The sequence below is a fragment of the Rhinopithecus roxellana genome, chromosome 16 (assembly GCF_007565055.1).
Source record: "Rhinopithecus roxellana isolate Shanxi Qingling chromosome 16, ASM756505v1, whole genome shotgun sequence".
In the NCBI taxonomy this organism is placed as follows: Eukaryota; Metazoa; Chordata; class Mammalia; order Primates; family Cercopithecidae; genus Rhinopithecus; species Rhinopithecus roxellana.
In genome coordinates, this window is record NC_044564.1 from 107,754,792 (window position 1) to 107,779,724 (window position 24,933).

The following is a 24,933-nucleotide window of genomic DNA, read 5'->3' on the forward strand; positions in this document are numbered from 1 at the left end:
TCAGGTAGCAAGCAATGAATGTGAATCAATAAAAGATGTTTGAATTCTCAAATGAAATAAGAAGCCATTATACAATAAAGTTGATTTAATAATTATGAAATTATTCTGGTGTGATAAACCAATATATATAAAAGGCATATTACATCACAATTAGTTGAACCGTGATTTTGACATACAAAATGTCCTTATATCAACTTTTTAAATGTCTTGAGAGTATGGAACTGAGAGAAAAAGTTTATGTCAACTGTGGTATCAGTTCTAGAGGGTCTTTAAAATAAAAGTAATCGCATTTAGCTGAGTTTTCATTCTTAATGCAATAAAGCAAATTAGCATGTGACATATGCCATGTCTTAATAAAAGTTTCAGGCTGCATTGACATAAAGTAATCAAATTTCTATAGGAAATTTAACTTGCATGCTAGACAGTTTAATTATCTGGTGCATATTTCAATAGTTCCCATTATGAGAAAATATGCCCAAGTTTGTCACAGAGAATGTCTATAACAATGATTTTAATATTCAATAAATTTTAATTATCTTGTAAATCATCTGCCTGTGTATGTTCCTTCAGATGTTACTTAATTTGACCAAAATCTAGGTAGTGAATTAGGAACTAAAATCAATCCTAGAGCAACATCTTTATTCTAAAAGTTCTTAAAATTCAACAAATAATCTTACTCTTTATAATATACAGATTAAGAAGTTGGCATCAGTTTTGAAAATTATATCTAACTTTCATATCCTACTGCAGAAATGCCTCTTTTATCCCTGACTGGGTTATTGATTCCACCATTCCTACTGTCCAGGAAACAGAAATGGATTATGTCTTCTATTTTTATAATATTCTCAGCTTCATAAAGCACTTTCACATGCATTATATCATATGGTCCCCACATTGCTCTGAAGTAGTTGTTTGACAATTAATATTATTCTCCTTTCACAGTTGAAAAATGCAAGTCCAAGTTCCCCACAAGAGTCTGGATCTCTAATCCAGTCCTCAGCCTCCTCAATGCTGCTAAAGCTGGTCTATCTCACTATGGGATAGTCTCTGATGTATTTTACTCTCATGAAATGAAATTGTAACATGCTAGGTATGCTTTCTCTTTAGCTCACAGCATATTAAAACAGACTGCAAGGGAGTAATGAAGGTAGGTACAGTGACACAGCAAAAGGGATAGCGAGTACCTAACACTGGCAAGAAAGAGAGAAAATGCATTTTTTTAATAAAAATATATTTATTAAAAATAACGTGATTTGCCACATTTAGAAAATGCATTTTCTAAAGAGGCTCCAGAGCTCCAGCATTTCCACAAGCTCGGCTCCACTTGGTTCCGACGACATGGAAACCAGTTGTCTCTGTAACCCCTGAGCACATTATGGTCTGGCTTCCAGGCATAATGACTGGTGTTGACATCAGAATGCTATGAGTCATTGGGAAAGGATCAATTACACCAGCACAAAAAAGTTTACTAATGATGATTAACAATAGTAATAATAAGGCTAATATTTACCAAGCACCTACTACATGTCAGGCATGTGATGAAGCTTCCTTAATTGTCAGGTTCTGCTGTCACATTTCCAAACACCTCCTCTCTTTCCACTCATCTATGGTTCTTTGACCTCCACCTGCAAACTTGGTCTTGCTCCAGTAACCAGGGCTAGTCTAAAATGTAAGCTGGAATGAAGATATTTGTCTCAAATCTAAAAGTCAAAAAGTACATCACCATTCCTTTTAGACTGGCTCAAACTGGGGGCCTTATTTCTTGTCTACTACTGTCTTATTCCTAATCTGTTCCTCAATTTGTTTCCTGGTGCTGATAATACCACCCTCTAGATTTTAAAATCCTGAAAGAAAAGACCGTATTGATTACTTTCACTCCTGTAGTCTCAGCAATAAGTAGCCAGTGCCTGACACAAAATAGGTGCTCAAGTGCTTGTTAAATAAACTCAACGCACCACCACTCTAGCTCTTGCACATCAGGTCTGTCAGTGTAAACTTCCTCATCTCAGCATGGTCACCATCATTATAAACTACCACTTTCTGGGTAGGACTGTGCTGATGCTTTGCATACATGGTGCTATTCAATCTTTGCAAAACTTATAAGGTAAACAGTATCATTTTCATCGCACAAAAGAGGAAAATGGTTTTCACAAGGTCTCACATACATAATTGGTAAATCGAAGAACAATAATTTAAATGAAGACGTGAGTGATTCCAAATAAAGCCACCTCCTTCTAGACACTCCTCAAGATTGCAGTGACTTTCTGAAGTTCTGACCAAGGTTTTGGACTTCACTGATTACTAATAGTCTTTCTTTATGTCAAATGCCCACATTTCTAAGGATTACCTGTTCTTGGATTACCCTTTCCCATGTTGGAACATCTTGCCTAAACAGACTGCCCTCCTAAGTCACCATATGACTAAATATCTTCTGTAGCCACACCCTTTGATCAAAGCTCTCTCATTCCCAAGTATGTTGGCATTTTTTAAGCCCCAAAAGTTGTATTTGTGTGGGGCATAATGTATATGAGTGGGTTGGGAGAATAGGACCCAGAGAATGAATGAGTCAAAGGCTTTCAAGATTACCAAGGGTTGGGTGAGAGAAAGTGTAACCATATAGAACGAAAGGCAGAAATGGGATGACATATAGATGAATGAGTTGGGTATTAATAATTAGGTGGAATTATTATGGGGAAAAAATCTGTGATTAGAAGCTTGGTGCAGGTAGCTTGAGTGATTATCACCAATCAACCTGTTATGCCCTGACATTCCTTTCTGTAAATCATCCTGGGGCTCAGAAGGATTGGTTAGCTCAAAGAATGTAACATGCATGCTTCTGCTATTTCTTCTGCCTGAAGACATGCAATTCTTTACCCATGGCCTGGTATATAACAGACTTCAAAATAATTTGTTGTATGAATAAATAAGCTGGTTGTCTTTGAAGACAGTAGTGTTGTACATGCCAGCACTTTCTTCTAATTGTGTCTACTCTATTTTAAGAAGTGGGCCGTGTTCCAGATCACCAAACCTCTCAGCCTTTCCAACACTGCTGCAATGAAATAGACCATACCTAGCATTGCCAGCAATATTATGTCAACTGCAGTGCAGATTATCACTGTCATGCAGTAATAATCCTGCCTTCTGAAGCATTCATTATATTGTACTACTCTGTTATATATTCTTTAATATATCAGCCACTCAAAAATCCCGAGGGATATGTGCTAAGATCTTTGTTGACATCCCCATACATGGTGTTTGAACATAGTCTAGATTATAGTTTCAACCATGAAATTCAGTAGAATTGAAATGAAAACTTTAGGTGAGCTTTTCCCAACTTGCTTACTCTACCAAACACAAAACTGATGTCATTAATTATGCAACTGTAATTCTTTTTTAAAGTGCTGTTCATGAATGAATACAAGTTTTATCATTTCACAAGAATTGCTACACATGGGAGGATGAGTGAAGAAAACAGTTGGGAAGCCACGTGCACATTGAGCAGCAGGCTGGAGCCCCTCCCTGACTCCCATGGCCCAGACACACAGGGAACGTCATTCTAACTCATGCCTCAGACATCTTAAAAATGACTTTATTCCGTGGGCCTTTAGGTTTACTGGCAAATAATTGGAAATTATTAAATCTACAAATGTCAAGGATCTACTTCACGTGTTCCTCTTATCAAGTAGAGGGAACAGTATAGAATAATGGTTAAAAGCACGGGCTTTTGAGTCCAACAAATTGGGGGTTTGATTCCAAGCTCTTTTTTTTTTTTTTGTTAGAGTCTTACTCTGTCATCCAGGCTGGAGTGCAGTGGCGCGATCTTGACTCACTGCAATCTCTGCCTCCAGACTCAAGTGACTCTTGTTCCTCAGTCTCCCAAGTAGCTGGGATTACAGGCATGTGTGACCACTCCAGGTTTTTTTTTTTTTTTTTTTTTTTTTTTTTTTTTTTTTTTTTTTTTTTTTGGCAGAGACGGGGTTTCACCGTGTTAGCTAGGCTGGTCTCGAACTCATGACCTCAGGTGATCTGACACCTCAGCCTCCCAAAGCACTGGAATTAAAGGCATGAGCCACTACACCTGGCCCAAGCTCTATTTCTTTGTAGCTGTGCCACCTTGGGAAAATTACTCACTTTTTCTGAACCTTGATTTTGTCATCTATTAAAGGAGGATGATCATTGTAGTCACCCCATGAGGCCATTGTGAGGATGCAATAAAATAATAGGCATAATGCACTGGGGACATCAGTAGGTATTAGCTCTTCATTTGTATAATTATTATTAAATTACAATTTCTGGGCAGGGACTACACCTTATGCTTGTCGGTGTCCTTAATGTAACCATAAAAACAGTTAATTTATTTAAAAGCCTGGGCTTCTAAAGGAAGATTTTCAGAAGAAAAAGTCTTCCGTATAATATAAGTCAAATGAGATGTGCGATAATGAGAAACAGAAAACCTCCTGCAGCCTCTTTGGCTGAGGAGAAGTGATAGCTGTGTAGAAAGCCTGTTCTGAGCCTCTCCAATGTATTTAGTAATCAGCAGATGGATGAAAGGAAGGAAATTTCATCTCTGGTAAAAGTAGTGGAAACATTATACTCACTTGAGCTTTCTGGGCTTTGACCTAGCTCATTTGGTTCCCCTTGCCCAGGAAAAAGCTGAGAGAATTGCATCTTTCCTCTTCTCTTAAACCCAGCCCTGTCACCTCTTTTATTCTGTCAGGGAATATCTCAAAGCTCTCTGGCAAACTCTTTACTGCAGGCAATCCTGCTTTTGAAACTCTTACTAACCCACAAAATAGCAGAATCTGTGCTCTCTGAGAGAACAAAGATTGATGAGGGATCTCCAGGAGTTGACACCAAGAATTCCTTAACTTGCATGCTGAGTGGCACTGGAGCTTGTTACCAAAGAAAGAGGAGTTGGGGGCGTGGGGAAGACTCTACTGTGAATGTAGTATCTCCCAAATAAACAGCCCCTCCCAACATGATACAGAGCACTTCTGTTTTCCTGCTAAGAAGTTGGTGTAATTTATGTTTGTAAAAGATATCTATTGCTGAGACTATTGTATGAAAATAGACACGAGAAAAGAGAAGAAGCAAAAGCAAAGAAAAATATTGTATTGCACCTCAGTCACTTCCAGCAGTGACTAAACTCTAAGTCAATTGTAACAGCTACTACTTATGGGCCCTCACTCTGCGCCAGGCACTTGCCATGCGTTCTCACATTCTTACATTTAATTCTCAAAATAAATCCATAAGGTAGGAAGTAGCATTGTCCTCATTTTAGAGATGAGGGAGGTATGACTCAGAGATGCTAAATGACTTACAGAAGGCCACATCGTGCATAAATCATAGAGACAGAACTTAAACATAGGTTGCCCTGACTACTAAGTCCTAACCACTATACTGCTTCTCATAAGAGAATAGAAAATCTCAACTGCTGAAGAAGACAGTGGCCCCACCAGCAAGGAGAACTTGGAACTAAAGGACACTGTGGAACCTGGTGAAGAGGAAAATGTAGAATCACACAGGAAATACAGAAGCAGGTGGTGACTAAAATCATTTATCTAAGACTAGGAAGATAGTATCCAAGTCAAAGAAGAATGGATGGTCAAAATGAGACAACATTTTTAGTTAAATGTGTTTACTTTTATAAATCATTATATATATTTACCTATTTAGAGATCAATTGTTTTCAAATACATCTCATTTTTTTAAGTCCCAATTAGAGAATGCTTGTGTAGTACACTCGTCTCTCCCAACCCCTACCAATCATAATTACTAAATTAATATTTCCTAGTTTCTTCTCCCTCTCCTAGTTTTGCCAGACCCTATTATTTCATTTACAGTAATTTTCATGACTTCTAGTTATAGGAAGTGTTTATTCATCTAGTTAGTTACACATTGTCTATCTCTCATCCACTATAGAGACAACAGGAAATGCCATGCAGAGGTCATGGCTCACAGTAGGAACTTAAAATTATTTCTCCTGATTGAATAAGTGTTCTGTAAAGGATTCTATTTCCTTATTGACTAGTAAATGTTTTATACGTTTGGCAAGCATTAACTCTTTGTCTACCCAATTTATTACTAATATTCTCTTGTTTTTCATGTTCCTTTATTTGTTATGATAGGTGTTTAAAACTAAAAATAAGGTGTGCTGTGATAATTTAATGTTTTCCTTTTATTATTGTAATTTCTGATACATATTTACCTATTTGGTGTATCTTTTAATGATTTGATATGTACTTTTAGCCATTTAATGGCCTGGAATATATTTTCAATATGTGATGTAATAAGAAATTTAATTGTTATTTTTCTAACTAACCTATTTTCTCAAATTCTGATCTCCTATTTCCTTCCCTATTTCTTTATGATGTTAATTTATAACATAGTAATTTAGTTAATTGGCTTATACATTAGCATTTGCTCCATTTATTTACCTATTAGTACTTCTCTGTTTTAATTATTATTGCTTTATAAAAATTACATTTTCTAATGTGTTCTAATAGCCTCCAAAGCAAGGCCTATCATTTTCTCTTTCCAAATATATTTTTACCACTCTTGCCTGAATTTTCTGTATATGGAAGTTTAATATTTTACAGTCTGATCCATAGCAGGTTAAGCAATCTTCTCCACTGAATGAATCTCTGATACTCTGAACCAACTTCTTGGTGACTCCTCTCTCCCTGCAGCTCTGCACTTACTTGGGATTTCATTCCATGAGTGCATGGCAGCATGCACATTCCCCAGCCATATTTCCTGCCGTATGCTTTTGGAAATTTCAGGCTCTGAAACAATGTCTAAGCAGATGATGATGGAACAAAACCCCCAAAATCAATGGAGTAGAGTGGAGTGTCATCTACACTAGAAATGAAGATTCAATTCAAAGTATAGAAAAATTACATTTGAAAATCTTTCAAATTACCTACTTAGCTTGACATATATGGTTTTGTGTATACAATATGAATAATATTATAGCTACATTAAAGTATGTGATAATATAAATAATATGCCATAACGTAATAAATAGCACACTTATTTAAGGGAATGAGAATTATCGGTACTATTTAAATTCATATTTTCTCCCTCCCACCTCTCTCTTCTAAACCTGTTTATTTTAATGTATATAAATTGAATGTAAGGCAGTTTCACTCTATCTGCATGGTAGAGACAGGCTTCCTCCTTCTTGAGTTATTCTGTTTCTGGATCTCTGATTTAGGAGAAAAACAATGTGGAAACTACTTTTAAAATCTTTATATCTTCTTTCAGGCCATGAGTTTGCTCTCTTGCAAACAACAAACCATATGTAAGACACAGATTTTCCTCCTCAATTTGACTCAATAGGTCTTGTTTAATTTTTGTCCTGGATTTTGACAAAAATTGTACTATCAGGCTTGAATTTTTGTGTTATAAGTTTTCATAATCTTACGTGTGTGTGTGTGTGTGTGTGTGTGTGTGTGTGTGTGCGTGCGCATGGGTATGCATGTGCATATGTGTGTGCCTTTGTCCTTATATGGGGAGAAACTGGAAAACACTGCATCTAAGTCTGCTAAATAAAAAATATATCATTAGATGCTTCTAAACTATTATTTAATACTTTTCTGAAGAAATATGTCTCAAGTTTGTATAAGGATTAACTTCAACATCTGGAATTTCTCAGTAGAGTTGTTTGCAGGGGTGAGTGTGATTATCTGAATTAATCATTATCCATTGTGGGGGTCTTCATTTCACTCCCATGTCTCCCTCTCTCATGCCAATTGGATTTGTTTCTCTGTCTAATACTAAATGCTCAATATGATTAGCTAATTCAACTTCCTATTTAATAAGAAAGCAACAATTTCATCCCTGCCTCCTAAGCCATGCTATTGATTTTTAAATCTGTCCTATGGGTGATTCGGAGTTTATGGTGCAGGAGAATGATATGGTCATATTTGTATTTTAGGAAGAAAACTGGCCACAGAATAGGGAGCTGAAGCCAAGAAAACAGTTGGGAATAATTTGTTCCTGCTAGCTAAATATAGAGCTTGCCTGTCATTGCTTTTTGCTTCTAGAAGAGGATTAAGACAGATGAGGAAATAAAAAAGGAAGAAGGAAAGGAAGAAAGCTAAAAGAGGAGGGCAAAAGAAAACATGGGAACAATTTATATGAATCAAAATGAGGAGTAAGAAAATGAAGCTTCCATTTCTCTCACCTCAATATCCTGCTGGCAGCTCAAGCCTGGACACCCAGAGCTACCTATTGGATCCTGTCTCCTGGTTTTTGAGACTTTCCTCTCTTTTGCCTCTCACATCTGATCTTGTCACTAAATCCTTTTCAATTTAATTTTATTTTATTGTATTCTATTTTTGAGACAGAGTCTCACTCTGTTGCCCCGGCTGGAGTACAGTGGTGCAGTTTTGGCTCAGCGCAACCTCCACCTCCCAGGTTCAAGCAATTTACAGCTAATTTTTGTATTTTAGTAGAGACAGGGTTTCACCATATCAGTCAGGCTGGTCTCGAACTCTTGACCTCAAGTGATCCTGCCTCAGCCTCCCAAAGTGCTAGGAGTACAGGCACAAGCCACTGCGCCTGGCCAATCTTTTTTAATTTTAAGAAGACCGTTTTTCATTACCCTCCCTGCCATGAACAGCAGTAGAACCCTTAGCATGTAATCAAGATCCTGAGGGGCTTCTAATTCCCCATCCCTGTTGAATGCTTCCCAATGACGATTTTTCCAACTCTCTGTTTTTATCATAACAAGCGTTGCTCAGAAACTTAATTTGGAAGGACAAAAGACAAATTCTCAGAACAAATTTTAAGAATAAATCTTAAGACTCCATCCTACCTACCATCATGAGTACTTATGGTCATCATTTTCCTCCTGTAAACCTCTGTGGATTCCTCATGTTTTAGTCTACACATATCAAAGTCCTTTAAATCTTTCAGATTTGAAAGTGCAGCATAAATTCTTTCCTGTTACACATTTTTTGGTAGGTAGGGATAGGCCACACTTCTTTGTTTCATACAAGGACTTGAGATTTTACTGAGAAAGCCTTCCTCATTTCTCAATGCATATTATTGAATGTTTAGCAAGCTCTTAAAAACAATCCAATAGTTCCCAAAAGAAACATAGTTAATTCAACTCCACCAATATTTATTGTGCCGCTAACATATATAAGACATTGTGCTACACATTGTCTGGATGTCAGATGCTTGCTCTTGAGAACAACAGTTAAATGTATTCATTGGAAGACTTACTTCCACTTCAATTATATGATTAATAATTTGTAACTTTTCAAATAAGATTCTCTTCTTTCATGAAGTTTGTGAATTCCGAAAGTAGGAAAATTGTGATAGAAGTTACATAAGTGTGTTTAATGGCACAGATTTCACTCTTCACTGCACGAATCCACGTTCAGAAGATACCAAAAAGTAATTAAGCCTTTAACATTGCACTGCACACTTAGTCTTTTTTTTTTTTTTTTTTTTTTTTTTTTTTTTTTTTTTTTTTTGAGACGGAGTCTTGCTCTTTTGCCCGGGCTGGAGTGCAGTGGCCGGATCTCAGCTCACTGCAAGCTCTGCCTCCCGAGTTTACACCATTCTCCTGCCTCAGCCTCCGGAGTAGCTGGGACTACAGGCGCCCGCCACCTCGCCCGGCTAGTTTTTTGTATTTTTAGTAGAGACGGGGTTTCACCGTGTTAGCCAGGATGGTCTCGATCTCCTGACCTCGTGATCCGCCCGTCTCGGCCTCCCAAAGTGCTGGGATTACAGGCTTGAGCCACCGCGCCCGGCCTGCACACTTAGTCTTGATGTATGTATTGAAAATTATTCTGTACTTATTAGAAGTGTCTTCCTCAAGGGGCTGGGAATTTAGGAAACTATGATGCATCCATCTTTCACATCACCCTTATAAAAACACCTGCACTCTGCTAAGACTTCTCTACCATTAATTTTAAAAGGAAGCAAAAGTAATTTATTCTCATTACCGCATATGAGATGATAGTTTAACAAATGAGATCTTAATAGCAATACCAAGAAATGGGAAGCCATAAAGGAGACTGCCTATAGGCAGTAGACACACTTGACAAAAATCCTAAACCAAATGTATGATTGTGTTACTTCTGATATTTACACTAAGAACCATTTGCCCTCTGGTGCTCTTAGCAAAAATTATTAGGAAATCAGTTGTAAGGAATTAATCACTCCATTAGGCAGGAAGCATAGTTTTCCAAAGTATGGGAATTTTATCCCAGAAGTATGTGAATATCACAGTGAAATTAAAGGATTACGGCTCATAAGAAAGCAAAAGTACCCTATGTTAAAGTCTTTGGTCAATGCTTTCTAACTCTTCTTTTTCATATCTTTAAATACAGAATCCCCTTCACCTACAACTGAGTTTAGAAAATTCATTAAGTTCTGATGCTGATGTCACTGTCTCAATCCTGACCATGAACAACTGGTACAATTTTAGCTTGTTGCTGTGCCAGGAAGACTGGAACATCACCGACTTCCTCCTCCTTACCCAGAATAATTCCAAGTTCCACCTTGGTTCTATCATCAACATCACTGCTAACCTCCCCTCCACCCAGGACCTCTTGAGCTTCCTACAGATCCAGCTTGAGAGTATTAAGAACAGCACACCCACAGTGGTGATGTTTGGCTGTGACATGGAAAGTATCCGGCGGATTTTCAAAATTACAGCCCAGTTTGGGGTCATGCCCCCCGAACTTCGTTGGGTGCTGGGAGATTCCCAGAATGTGGAGGAACTGAGGACAGAAGGTCTGCCCTTAGGGCTCATTGCTCATGGAAAAACAACACAGTCTGTCTTTGAGTACTACGTGCAAGATGCTATGGAGCTGGTCGCAAGAGCTGTAGCCACAGCCACCATGATCCAGCCAGAACTTGCTCTCATTCCCAGCACAATGAACTGCATGGAGGTGGAAACTACAAATCTTACTTCAGGACAGTATTTATCAAGGTAGGATGCAAGGTCTCGGTTATATCCCTATTCATAGGGCTGTGACAGAGAGTAAAATTCCCCTATCTGACCCCGTTGCAGAAATCTTGACTCTGAGTAGCTTTAAACTTTAATAATATTTCTTAGAGGATTTCTGGTTATATAGGCTGGTATTTCATGATATGCTATCTGTAATTTGATCTACAAACTTGTAAGTACATGGTACAGTGGGAGTGCTCAATTCTGCTTTAAAACCTTGGTTTAGCGTCTTACTAGCTGCTGTGTTCTTGGAAAGTTATTTAAAAGTTCCAAGCCTCGGTTTTCTAACTAGCAAAATAGAATAATGAATAGCTTGGTATAGTATAATAAAGATACCATGAAATTTATATATGAAAACTACCTAATACCATGCTTAGCTTATAGTAGATGCAAAATAAATGTTTCTTTTCCTGCCCACTCTTTTCCATATCAATAAAATTAATCAAATTTCTCTAAATCTATACAAAGAAAAAAATTAGTCAAGCAAGAAATGGACTTTTCTCCCTCCTCCCTGGCCTTGATGCTGAAGGCAGTGTAGAGTAGTAAAGGCAAAGACTCTTGAACTCAAGTTCAGACTCTCTGAACTTGAAGTTTAGCTCTGCCACTTACTGCTTGAGTGACTTCATCAAGTTACTTAACTTCTCTGAGCCTTAATTTCCTGTGTTCTATGTTCATTTATGTAAAATGGATATAACAGTAGATCCTATTACCCATAGAATCATTGTGATTGATGATTGATAGATAGATAGAGATAATAGATGATAGATAGGTAGTAGACAAACAGGATACATTAGCAGAACTAAGAGTTCCATGAGAGTATTATATATATACATTTGTATAATATTAATTTGTTTATACATTCATAATTATATTTGTTTATTTTTAAATTAAATACCTTTCTGCTCCAGTTCCTCATATGATTCAGAAACTAGAATGAAAATGTCCATTTAAATTAGAGAATAATGCATCATATGGAAATGGTTTTGGTGATCCCCAGGAAAAGGGGAATATCCTTAAAGAATATTTCATTAGGGCTTAGACTTTCTTCTGAAAAACGATCACCTATGGTCAGAGAGGCCAAATCAGAAGGTTATTATTTCTTCAAAAATGAAGTTTTCCCTGTAGACTAGGTCCTGTTTTTAGGTCATCCAGGAACAGTGGCATCTGACTATGTTGAGGACTATAAGGCAACTTCATAGCATCTTACCTTTAAAAAAGACATGACAAAAGGTCAAGGGGTACGAATAGTTGTACATTTAATTATATATATATGTATAAATTGAGCACCTACTATATACAAGGCAATATGCCAAATGCCAGATGTAAGGGAAAAGTGAAAGACTGAACAGAACCTGTAAACTCCTTAAAGAATGTTGTTAATAAAATAAAATTATTCAAATATATTTACTACAAATCTATTAATAATAAAATTAGATGTTCTATCATCATCTGAACTTTCTACTTTTCCAATATTATATTTTAATTTCCACAAGATTAAAATCCATGCATATTTTATTTTATAGCCCCTCTCCAGATTTAATCTACTGTTTGCACACTAGCACATAATTAAGGTTCAGAGTTGTATCTAAGACAAGAAACATTCTCCTTTACAACAAACATACAAGCAAAGCTTTGATTTATAATTTCAAATAGTCATTGTTTTGGAAGGACAGTCATAAACAGCAGCCAGGACAAACCACTTATGAAAACCACATTGAGTTGCTTAGCATCTTTCTGTCTCATGTAAAAAGGAGAATGCAAGAAAAATGATTCCGTCTGAATCCTAAAAACGTTTAGAAACTACAGAGAAGAATATTTGTTGACTTAAGTTGTATATACCTTAGGGTCTCATTTTACCAGATCAAACTGATCTTTCTGGCTCCTCAAGATTTAATTTATATTAAAATTACATTCTTCCTTCCACAAGGATCCCATGGCATTTTGCATATAAAACTATATGATGGTACTTGGCCCATTCTATCATCATTATTTGTCTATGTGTCTGACTTCTGAGCTAGAATATAAATTCTGTTAAGTGGAGATGCTGTTATTCAGCCTTATCCAATGCCTAGCATATAGTAGGCACTTAATAGATATTTATTGAAATTGACATAGAGGCCGGGCACAGTGGCTCATGCCTGTAATCCCAGCTCTTTGGGAGGCTGAGGTGGGCGGATCACGAGGTCAAGAGATCAGACCATCCTGGCCAACATGGTGAAACCCCGTCTCTACTAAAAATACAGATATATATATATATATATATATATATATATATATATATGTACATATATATATATATGTATATATATATATGTGTATATATATATATACGTATATATATATATGTATATATATATATATACGTATATATATACGTATATATATATATGTATATACGTATATATATATATATGTATATATATATATATATATGTATATATATATATATATATATATATAAGCTGGGCATGCTGCTGTGCAGCTGTAGTGGCAGTAGGAGAATTGCTTCAACCTGGGAGGTAGAAGTTGCAGTGAGCCGAGATCATGCCACTGCACTCCAGCCTGGCGAGACTCCACCAACAAAAAAAAAAAAAAAAAAAAAAAAGGAAGAAGGAAGAGGAGGGGATTGACATAGAAAGAAAGAAAAGTAACTTTGTTATATTTACATCCTACATCATCTGTTGCTGTTGAAGAAAATGGGTAGTTGGTAGATATTGTCTAAATTAAATACTTTTTTAACGTACATAAATACTTACTGGATGATTTCTGTTTGGTTTTCTTTCTCTCTCACTCGTTCACTCTCTCTCTCCTCTCTCTCCTCTCTCTCTCTCTCTCTCTCTCTCTCTCTCTCCTTATGGTGGGATGTTAGGTTAGGTTAGTATATAACCTCTGCCCTCGTGGCTATTTATTCCACAAACTTTGAAGCTATAAAAGAAGATTGTGAGGTTTGAAGCCCAGCAGTAATTTACAACAGGTCAGTGACAATATTTTCATCAAGATGAATGTGTCTGAGAAATGAACCCAAAGAACTTCAGGAAGTATGCCTGAGACTTTTTAAACTCCTGAGGGATACAGGCAAAGAGAAAGTTTGAAAAGTGTTCAGGAACAAGTCAAGGGAAATGAGCAAAACCCAAGAAGTAGACTTTATAATGAATAACTGAAAAGCTGCCTTAGGTCATAAAACATCTGTGGATTTTCCATCATCCTTATTTATTTTGTTTAATACAGTCTTTTAGAAAGTTAGTTATTTTCAGTCCATAAGTCATATCTGCATACAGTAATTTTCTTAATTGTTCTTAAATTTTGTAAGGCTGACCCCACTTCTTCACTGCATAATGAAAGTTGGGAGGATAATGAGCCATGAATAGTGGATGTCAGAGTTATGCAAGTTTTCATTTCTCACACAGTCATTTTCAGTTTGGGCTGACAGAACTGTTAACATCTTGAAATGTTAATGAAATCACCAAAAACATGGCATTTTCAGCTAGGCTTTTAGATTAGAAAAGTCATTTCTCATGGCAGACTACATAAACGTAATTACAGGTATTAGAGATTTCACTCTTCCTAGGTCTCCACATGCCAGAGCAAATGTCCATCATAACTAAATGCAGACAAAACATTCAGGGACCAAGTTCATAGCATGATCTTCAACAATCTTCAACAATATATTTACAAGTTTGTTTTTTTTTTTTTTTTTGAGACGGAGTCTTGCTCTGTTGCCCAGGCTGGAGTGCAGTGGCGTGCTATCTCAGCTCACTGCAAGCTCCATCTTCCTGGTTCACACCGTTCTCCTGCCTCAGCCTCCCGAGTAGCTGGGACTACAGGCGCCCGCCACCACACCCGGCTAATTTTTGTATTTTTAATAGAGACAGGGTTTCACCATGTTAGCCAGGATGGTCTTGATCTCCTCACCTCGTGATCTGCCTGCCTTGGCCTCCCAAAGTGCTGGGATTACAGGCGTGAGCCACCATGCCTGGCTACAAGTTGTTTTTTTAAATGTTAGTTATTTGGAGCAATTACTGGTGGAATATTATTTTGAGAATACCTTTATAAGCACATATGAATGGATGTTTTTGCCCAGCCAGTGACCATGTGTTGAACTACAGTGGGGTAGACAAAATGAAGACTTGAATTCTGACGCTTAGGAGCTGACAGTCTAGTGAATGAGGTCGAAATGTAAGTAAATGGTTATAAAACAATGGGATGTGTGATTTATAAGAACAGAGATATATTTGGATATACAGAGGGAAATAATTAACTCTTCTCAGAGATTTGGTGATGAGAGAAAAACACTGGAATTGGATCCTGTAAATAAAAGGGGGTTTTTAGGTTTGGAACAAATTCACAGACAAAGGAAATTACATACACAAATTCACCAAGACCTGAAAGATAAATTTAGTATGGCTGGAGCATTAATTGCATATGAAAAGGATTCGAGATGATTCTGGAAAAGTAGTGAACTGATAATATACCACATAGAGCTTGTATGCCAAGCTAAGGCATTTGCATTTTATATGCAGAGCGGATGTCAGCTGAAAGGCAGAACATTAGCCCTGACATATTTATAAAAATCATAATCCTGTAACAAATTAACCAAATAAAGTAATATAGTATAAAAGCCTTGCAAGTAATTTTTTTTAAAACATTAGTATATAAGCATTGTTTTTATTTCTCAAAATTGGTTTTAGCCTTGCCCACATTTACTCCCTTGCTGCATTTCGAACATCGGACTCTGGGGAAAGTGAATAGGACTTTGAGAATTTATCTGCTGTTTCCAGGATTACGATTTGCCCATGCTTGCCTAAAGGCCCTAAGTGCTAATAAATTCATTGTTCCTGCAGAGAAAGCTCCATGGGTTGGTCATAATCTGGTCACGAGCACTTATCTTTTCTTTAAGAATTCCAAGAGTCTGGACACTGACAGACCCCTTGCTCCTCTTGGCCTAAGAAGTCCTTGTCTCTTTGACTAGTTAGTCATAGTTCTGATAGTTTATTCTAGCTTCTAATTGGGATATAGAATCCTCCCTTTCTTCTTTGAACAGCTTCTGCAGTTCTGTTCTGTATCCCGTGAGAATTGAATCAAGTAGGCAGTGATTAATTCATTCCTTTCTTCACATATATTTGCTGAAGTTAACTAATATGAGGTCAAACCCTTGTCTGGAGACACAAGGAATAGAAGGCAGGAGGCCGTGCTGTCAGGAAGCTAGCAACCCCCTTCTGTTCTTCCACCAGGAGAAGACATACTCATCTAATTATTCACAGTTTTATCCATTTTCCTTGACTTGGCTGTTTGGTTATTATTCTTCACTGGTATAACACTCTTTATACCAGTGATTATACTCTGCTAGTGCTAGCATTTCTAGGCCTCCCTCCTCAGTGGACCCTGAATTATGATTCAACACACTAGAGACTCTTTTCCCTCCAAACTATGTTTATCTTTATGCTTACACAGTCAAGCAATATCAATACTCACCGGCCTTTTATTAATAATAAATGTTTTAATTATTGATTCTGCATATATTGTTAAGAACCTATTATGCACCAGGCATTGTGAAGAATTAGAAAATTTTCAAAAAAATGATTCAAACAAATATCCATTCAAAAAACCCGACATATAAATTGATAATCGTCACAATTCATTCCTGAACATTAGCAGAGTTCCAGAAGAACTTGAGGCTGAATGTTATAATTCTAATTTTGGATATTCTGTCCACTGTCACTCTAACTTAGTGGCATTGTGACCATGTTAAAGTTATTTAAATGACATAAACTTTAATTTCCTTAACTATAAGAATACCTGTCTCAAAAATTTAAGTAGTATGCCTAAGGTCATTCAGCTAGTACTTAGTAGGGGAAGATTTAAACCAGTTTATCTAAATCCATATTCCAGGCTCTTTCAGAATTAGTGTAAGTCTTCCTTAATTGGGATCCTATTACTTTTTAATTTATGTTCTTTCAGTCTGAAGCTATATAAATCACATTTGCATATAGTAATTTTCTTAATTATACTTAAGTTTGTATAAGCATTCGTGTCCTAAGGACCTCTACCAAGACAAACTGGTTAACCCACATATTTCAACATGTACTTAAAAGAAATGCAGTTGCATTAAACATGGAAGCCAGGGGTTGGAGGCTGCTTAACACTAGCTCCCTGGAAGCTCGAAAAGAACACATTGCTTATGGCTGATCCAGTATATCCAATTACTCCTAGGTTAACTTTCTCTGCTAGACCTACTACGGTGTTGATACTTCTAGAGAAGACATGCTTTGGTTCATGAATCTCAGGGATCAACACTAAGGTCTGTATGTTCAGATGTTTTCAACAGGAACCCTTGTCAGTGGAATCATTTGGCTGAAAGCCTTTGAAATTGCCTCTGCCTCCAGGTCACTTAAGTCATGCCAAGAGATGAGTCTAAAATTTTCCCTAAGTCACCAGGGGCCGGGGGCGGGGGGTTGGCTCACATAAGGGACACTGGAAAATGTGTATTCCCTCAAGACTCTATTTTGATGAATATAGCTCAAATTTACTTAACCTAGGACTCAGCAGATTTTCAACTGTGGAATGTTTCCCAATTAGAAGAGCTTCCAAGCTTTTATGTGCCCGAGAAAGAACTGTATTCTTTATTGACTTTTTCACTTTATATGCATCAACTGTAAAATCTGGAAATCTGCCAAAAGGTTTGCAACTATGCAGAGCAATACTGAAACTCTACTCTGATTTTCAGATTTATCTCTCAAGACCACTTCAATCTGCATACCCTACAATCCTTAGGATAGATGTTTGACTGGTAAATACTGCATAATGTCTTATTGCCAGGGCTATGCCAAGGCAATACTTGAAGGGACATCATCACCTTGGCTAGCACTGGGGCCAGCTCCAAAGAGCCAGAATCAATTGAGTTGCGATGTTACACAATGTGACCAGGAACAGTTCAAGGGCTAGGCAGAGATCATAACTGTATAGAAGAGTCAAGGTTCATACTAAAAAGCAAAAGGTAAGGACAATGATGTAGGTGTGTGGAACAAGTCAAACTGTGAGGTAACATATCAGAGAAGAAAACGCAAAGAGAAAAAAGTGCCAGCTTGCCAGTGACAACACATGGAAGCAAGAAAAAGAGATTACCATGTCTGTGTGTATGACTTCTTGATGTAGCAAGCCCCTCATACACACCAAGAGTAACACAGCACAAAACATGTATTAAATTATGACCCCACCACATAGATTAGTATTGTTCTCTTCTTGGTGAAAACTTCAAGAAAGGTAGGAACTCTCCTTCCACTGTACAGTTTCACCTATAAGTAATTGAATTTTGCAGATATTGATAAAACATAGACCCAAATGATTCAGATATGTGTACATATATGTTTAATATATTACTAAATTGCTGTTGACCATTAACTGATAGAAATCATTTTTAAAAGATGAGCCTTGTATGCAATTTTAAAAGATGACATAATCAGGAATTATAGTGTGTAGGGCCTTCTGTTCTGAGGATGGAAATTTAGCAATTTCCAAACCCTATTAAACTCCTTCTCATCAGAGAGGTTCCCCATTTAACTAACTTCAATTTTTTATACTCTCCATTATTCAGGAAGAAAATGTATTGAAAGTTTAATCCTTCAAACAATTTGTAAATTACAAATGCAAATGTTTCCTGACTTAGTGAGCCCCATTCTTCTGGCAAAGTGATGAAGATCACTCTAAGAGATACATGTCTGATTTGAGCAGAAGACATGTGTTTAATTGCATTTACCCCAAAACATTACTGAGCAGTTACCCTGGCCAAGCACTGTGTTGTGCCTAAGACTCAAAGATGACTCAGTGAGGTAGGTACTTAGATAAACACTGAAGCCTCTTTTAGCTTGACAGCCTGCAGTGTTATAAAGCAGAGCAGTGGAGAAGGGAGAACAGCAATTCTGTAGAAGATACTGCTCTCCAAATCTGGAGGTCCAAATCCATGCCTTTGAGGACCTTGTAGTCTAAAATGTCAAAGATGAGATAAATAAACTGCCAAATTCTTATACTTTAGGATAGTAAGAGGACAGTCAAGGAGTCATTTTACATGTAAGCTCAAGAAATCACCCACATTTAATGTTTAATTTGGAGATCTGTCCCATATATGGAGAAGAAAATCAAACAGAATTGGACCACAGGTAAGCTCTGCAGCTTAAATGGACAAACTCATGTTATCATAAAAGGAAGGCGGATACCACAGGGCTTGACTTTGGTAAAACAAGCCACAAAATGAAAGCTGAACTAGTAACAACTCGCCATCAGGTGCAGAAAGTTTCCCTAGGGCCGTAAGAAAAGGGAAAAATGGTAAAAGAGACATAAAAAAATAAAGGGAAGTAAACAGATGGATCTCAGAAGGCAGCGGGAAGGGAGCGGGAAGGGTGACAAACAGTAAATTAACTAACGATGGTCAAAGAGCTGCTTTAAGACAAGATCTCCCACTAACAGGACAGAATATTTGTATTTACACTATACAAAGACCACTATAAAGAAAAGTGGGAGAGGGAGGGAGAGAGGAAAACATAAAATTCAGAAAAAATAAAATAAGAGAAAGAGTATTACAGAAATAATGAGCTAACTGTAGATGAACCCACATGCCAGAAACAGTGAGAATACTGGAGGGAGGGGAGCCAAAGGAAGAGATGTACAATGAGAATAATTTAGGAAATCAGAGAGTTTAGGGGAAAGCCCTGAAAAATTAAGAAATATACACATGGAAAAATGCAAATGTAGACTATGTATAGTAAATATTTCAGATAACTGGAGGTCTGTGGACATTGTGAAATATCAAAATTGGCTGTGAGAGCTCTTAAAGACAATCCAAAGAGAGAATAGCTTAGGGCTCTTGAATGAAAAACAGCAGAAAAAAAAGACTACATAAGTGTGAACTTGTGACAAATGCAAAAGTGTAGAACTCTGGAGAATGTGAGTTTTTAATTAGAAGATTCATCATAGACATGAATCACATTAAGAAAAGATAGGATTACTGAACATCTATCTCAAGTTTCTCCTTCTCCCAGAAAAAAAAAAAAAAAAAAAAGGAAAAGGGGAAGATTTAAGAATATTCCTTCGTCTCATATGAAAAGGACTTTATTGAGTTGGGTTTTCTACTACATGCCAATAGTTGGTAGATCTAAAGCTAAATTAAAAGTAACCAGGAAGCAAATATTTAAATTCCATGTATAGGAACAAGTAATCCTGACAAGTAAACTCAGTAAACCTAACAAGAATTAGGTGATGCTGGTAGGAAGGGAGTTTGAGGGAATGTTACTAGTAATAATATTCTTAAAGATTCCTAATCAGGCAAAAGCAAAAAATCAAAATGAAGTTCTCACAGAAAAAAGAATTGATAGAGCTTTATGCAGCATGAGCAAAGCCCTTATTCCTCAGGGGAAAAATATCAAATATGATGAGATGATCATGGGAAAAGAAATTCAGCTTAGTTTTCAAGATATAAGAGAAAGAGGATATTGATATGTTTAATGATACAAAGACAGTTCCCAGGGGGAAAATTAATTTTAAGGCCTTGGAGTACAAAATAGATATTCACATAGACAGATATGATTAATGGAAGGCAATGAATAGCGGGAAAAAGAAAATGTAATAGGGCAATTTAAGAGAAACAGAAAAAGAGAGGTAGATATACAAAGAGACAAGTCGATGAGTGAAAAATGATTGAAGTAGAAATAAATATGTGATCTATAAATAACTAGGTCATGAAAGAAGACACATGAGGATGAGGAGGCATTTAAACAACACAAAAGTAGATTAATATGTAGCCAGAAATGAAGGCTGAAAACAATGGAATTATTTCAGAGCTATTTCCACAACAAGAAAAAATATAAATTCAGAATAAACATAAAAACATAATACTAATAAAACGTAACGTGTCAGATAAGACAAGAAAAATCACGGGGGCAACAATTCTTAAAATCTCTAAGAAAAGGGCAACATTATTTGTAGTGGAAGATTTTAATTTAACTTTAGCAAATTTTAGAGCAAGTTACAAAAAGTAAAAATAGCACATGACTAATGTAATTAATACATTAAAATAATTAATGTATTAACTGCAGTTAACATTTCACAGAGAATGTAAACCCATTTTGATTAGTACATAGAATATTTACCCAAAATGACAGTATTTCAGCATCCAAAACAGGCTATAAACTTAAGCAGCAGATTTTTATATGTGAAAAATACAATAAATCAAAGCTCAAACCATTTAAAATTTTTTTTAAAACCCTCCTATGTCAACATTGTGCCCAGACTAAATCCTACACATATTACCTATTTATCATATGTATTCTGTCTCCTTCAATAGAATATAAGCTGTATAGATTATGGTCTTACTTCACTACTACATCCCCAGCACCTAGGACAGTGCCTGGCACATAGTGAATATTGTGGAATAAATAGATGATTGAATGTGTGATGTGTTGCTCATGTTATGATGAATAAATAAGAAAATACTTTAATTAGGATGTCAACATTTTGCATGCAAATATGGCTTCGAAAATATATCTTAAATATATTAAATATTGATCTTGCTTATACTGTGAACTCTCTCAAAAGCATTTTCTAAGTAATTTGCAAAGTGCAGATTTTATCTCAGCTGTTATGCAAATCAATACATATTCTTAATTAGTGACGTATCAGGAGATTTTAATAAAGAAAAATTCATTAGAGAGCCTCATTCTTTTAAGGAGAATGGTATCTTGGGAGGTTTGTTGATAAAAATGATGAATACCTGAACTACTTTGTTAAACACTCACTAAACAAGGTTCTCACTCATCGAGTTAGATCCAGGCCCTTATCAAACCATGGCAAAGATATTGTAAGTGGTCTCTTAGTCACCATTTCTCTTTCCTATATGTGCATTTTACTTGCCTCCAGACCAATATTAACTAATGTAGATCTCTGTTAAAGTCATTATGCTACTCAGTAATCTTCATGGTTCCCCTTTTCCTACTAAAATAAAATCCAATCTCATAAAACAGGTACACGAGGCCTCTATAGTCTAATTTGAACCTGCTTTCCCTATGTTATTTTCTAATATTTTTCTACCCACTCTCCAACAGATTATTATGCTTACCACCTCCTCTTACATTTTCTACCTCCTTACCTTTCTTCATAACATTCCTGACTCTGGAAGTTTTGTTTAGAGTTCATATCCAGGCTGGAACAGTTATCTGATCAGCACAGAGAATGGCAGTATTATTGTTCCCTTTGATCCAGGCTCTAAATTTTTATTAAAGGAACTTAAGGTTACTATTTTATACCCATATTGCTCTATGGGCTTACATTGAGTTTATATTCAGCTAAATACTAACAGGTCTTATTTATATGACCTTCTGTCAAGCGGAGTTTCACACATTCTTAGTAAAGTTTGCAACCCTGTGCATTTGGCCCTCTTAAATCACTGCTTTCCTTTTTGAAGACAAAATATCTCTTGATTACACCATCTCCTCTCCATTTCTGCTACTGCCTTAGCCCTTACCACCTTAAGCCCTTTATGAAACTAGCAGAGAGACAGTAAGAGAGAAAGCAAAAGAAAGAAGGAAAAAACGTTGTTCCTCACATGTGGAATTACGTTCAGGCCCCTCCTCCTTCCAAACTATGTCCTGTATAACTAGCAAGGAAAAAAATCATTCTAAAATTAAATCTAATGATCATGTCTCCCCCAGGCAAATTCCCCTCAGTGGCACCCCATTGTCTCACTGTAGACTCAGATCTGATGTAATTCATTTCCCATCCTCATCTTCCTCTTTATTTTTCTTTTCTTTTTTCTTTTTTTTTTTTTTAATTATACTTTAAGTTCTAGGGTACATGTGCACAACGTGCAGGTTTGTTACATATGTATACTTCTGCCATGTTGATGTGCTGCACCCATCAACTCGTCAGCACCCATCAACTCGTCATTTACATCAGACATAACTCCCAATGCCATCGCTCCCCTCTCCCTGCTCCCCACAATAGGCCCCGGTGTGTGATGTTCCCCTTCCTCCTCCTTATTTTTCATCTCTTATCGTCAAACAGCTCACACTCTCTGTCTCTGGCCTTTGTATTTGTATCTCCTTGAGATGATAACATCATTTCCTAGCTTCTCTTCCTGGCTTACGGTAATTCCTTCTTCAAGACTCAGCTCTGGCACTTCCTCCTCTATGAAGCTTTCTTTGGCACCCTATAGTAGAACGTGCAGGTGCACTTGCTCTCTGTTCCAGTGGCACCAGATTTACCTCTATCATGATGCTCATTATGCGGGTCTGAATTGCCTGCTCACTTTATCTCTCCCCAGAATTAGACTTTGAGCTTCTTGGGCTCCTTGAGACCAATGAGTTTGTCTTTCATCCCTGTAACTCTAGCGTTGGAACAGTGCCTAGGAGTTTGTCAGTTTATGGTGCCAGTAAAACTATTCCTGATTTTTCTTCTTGCTTATCCAAGAAGAGTAAAGGGCAAGATAAAAAAGGAATGGGATAGAATTCAATTTAAGCAAAATCAGGATTTCAGCCTTTTGATATTTAACTAATATAGTGAGCATTTAAATGTTGCTATGCATTGTCACTCCATTAGAACAGGTGACTATAACTAAAGCTTTCATGAGATTATTTTGATTCACCCTTATCGTAAGACTAAAAATGAAACAGGCACAAATAATCTGTCATAAATGGTGATTCTCTGGGACCCAATTTTTTGGAGCCAATAGTGAAATAAGCATTGAGTTTTCTGGGCTGGGAAAACTGGAGACATTCAGGTCCCTATTGATTTGCCTTCTTTGGAAAATGACTGGCTCGAAGACAACTAGGCCTTGTCCCTCTATCATGGACATCTTAAATGTTATTTAATACCAGTAATCAGGAGTAGGTTTTACTGAAATGATGGAGTTGTGTAATCTCTGGAAATTTTCTGGAGATTTCTAGTGCCTTTTTCTGAGATGGTTTAAGTATATATTTAGTCAAAGTAGTCTCTCAAGGGTCCATCCAGTTAAGAATCTATAATCATTAAGTCTCAAACATTCTTAAAATAACCAAGTATTCCTCTTTCCACAACTTCCTCTTTACTTTCCTGATCAGTAAATTGACCAGAAGAAATTAACCTACTTACTATTAACAGTCTATTTCCTATATCAGCAAGTGTGTGTATGTGTGTGTTTTGTTATAACAAATCTAAAAGTAGATTTCTTATAAACAAGTGTATCAGCTTTCCCTTATAGTACCTAGGTAATTATCCATTGATTAATCTGTATAGTTTAAAGATTTGGCTCCTTCTCTAAAGAAGCAGAAAACTATTTCAAAGTCTAAGATAGCTGAGACTTTCATTACTTGTTGCAAAATAGAATTTAAGTGGTAGAGTCCCACTGGGGAGTACTAGCATGAATAATTACCATTACACGCAATCTTCCAAAATGAATAGTTTCACTGCATTTATAGATAGTAGCATCTTCACATGTGATTTTCATTTATATCTCTAATGAAAATTAGTACGTACTTCACACTTTCTGGTTTTTCTATGTCCCTTCTGTGGTAACATAATGTCTTATTACTTCTATTTGCATTTGTAAATTATGGAGTAATATTTGTGACAGGCAATGGGTGAATGTGTTTTGCTAAGAGCCTACACTTATATCATCTGATTTTTCAAAATACTGTGTTCCACTCTACATTTCAATTTAATCTCTTTTAATTTGAAATGTATCTTGAATAACTGCCATGGATTTATCATAATGCAATACTTTGTGTTTCCAACTTTTAAAATTTTATTAAAATTCTTGGAGAAAGTAACCTGGAGACAGCCTTGACTGAAAAAACTTGAATAACATGAAGTCAGAGCTATCATATCTGGAATATTTGTTTCATGTTAGATGTAGCATGTGCTTTACACAAATTATTTCCAACTCTTGTAATGAAAGAAGTATTTTCTTTTCTCTATTTTGCTGGTGACAAAACTAAAGT

General features: G+C 36.5%; 1 protein-coding gene across 2 annotated transcripts in view; it reads left to right on the forward strand.

Annotated features, from left to right (window-relative positions):
• Window positions 1–24,933, forward strand: part of GRIN3A (glutamate ionotropic receptor NMDA type subunit 3A) — a 179,856-nt gene that overhangs the window by 52,681 nt on the left and 102,242 nt on the right. For both annotated transcript variants that reach the window (XM_010374158.2, XM_030920259.1), the window contains exon 2: window positions 10,350–10,954. In XM_010374158.2, the coding sequence (XP_010372460.2) occupies window positions 10,350–10,954 (605 nt within the window). The remainder of the gene's footprint in view (window positions 1–10,349; window positions 10,955–24,933) is intronic.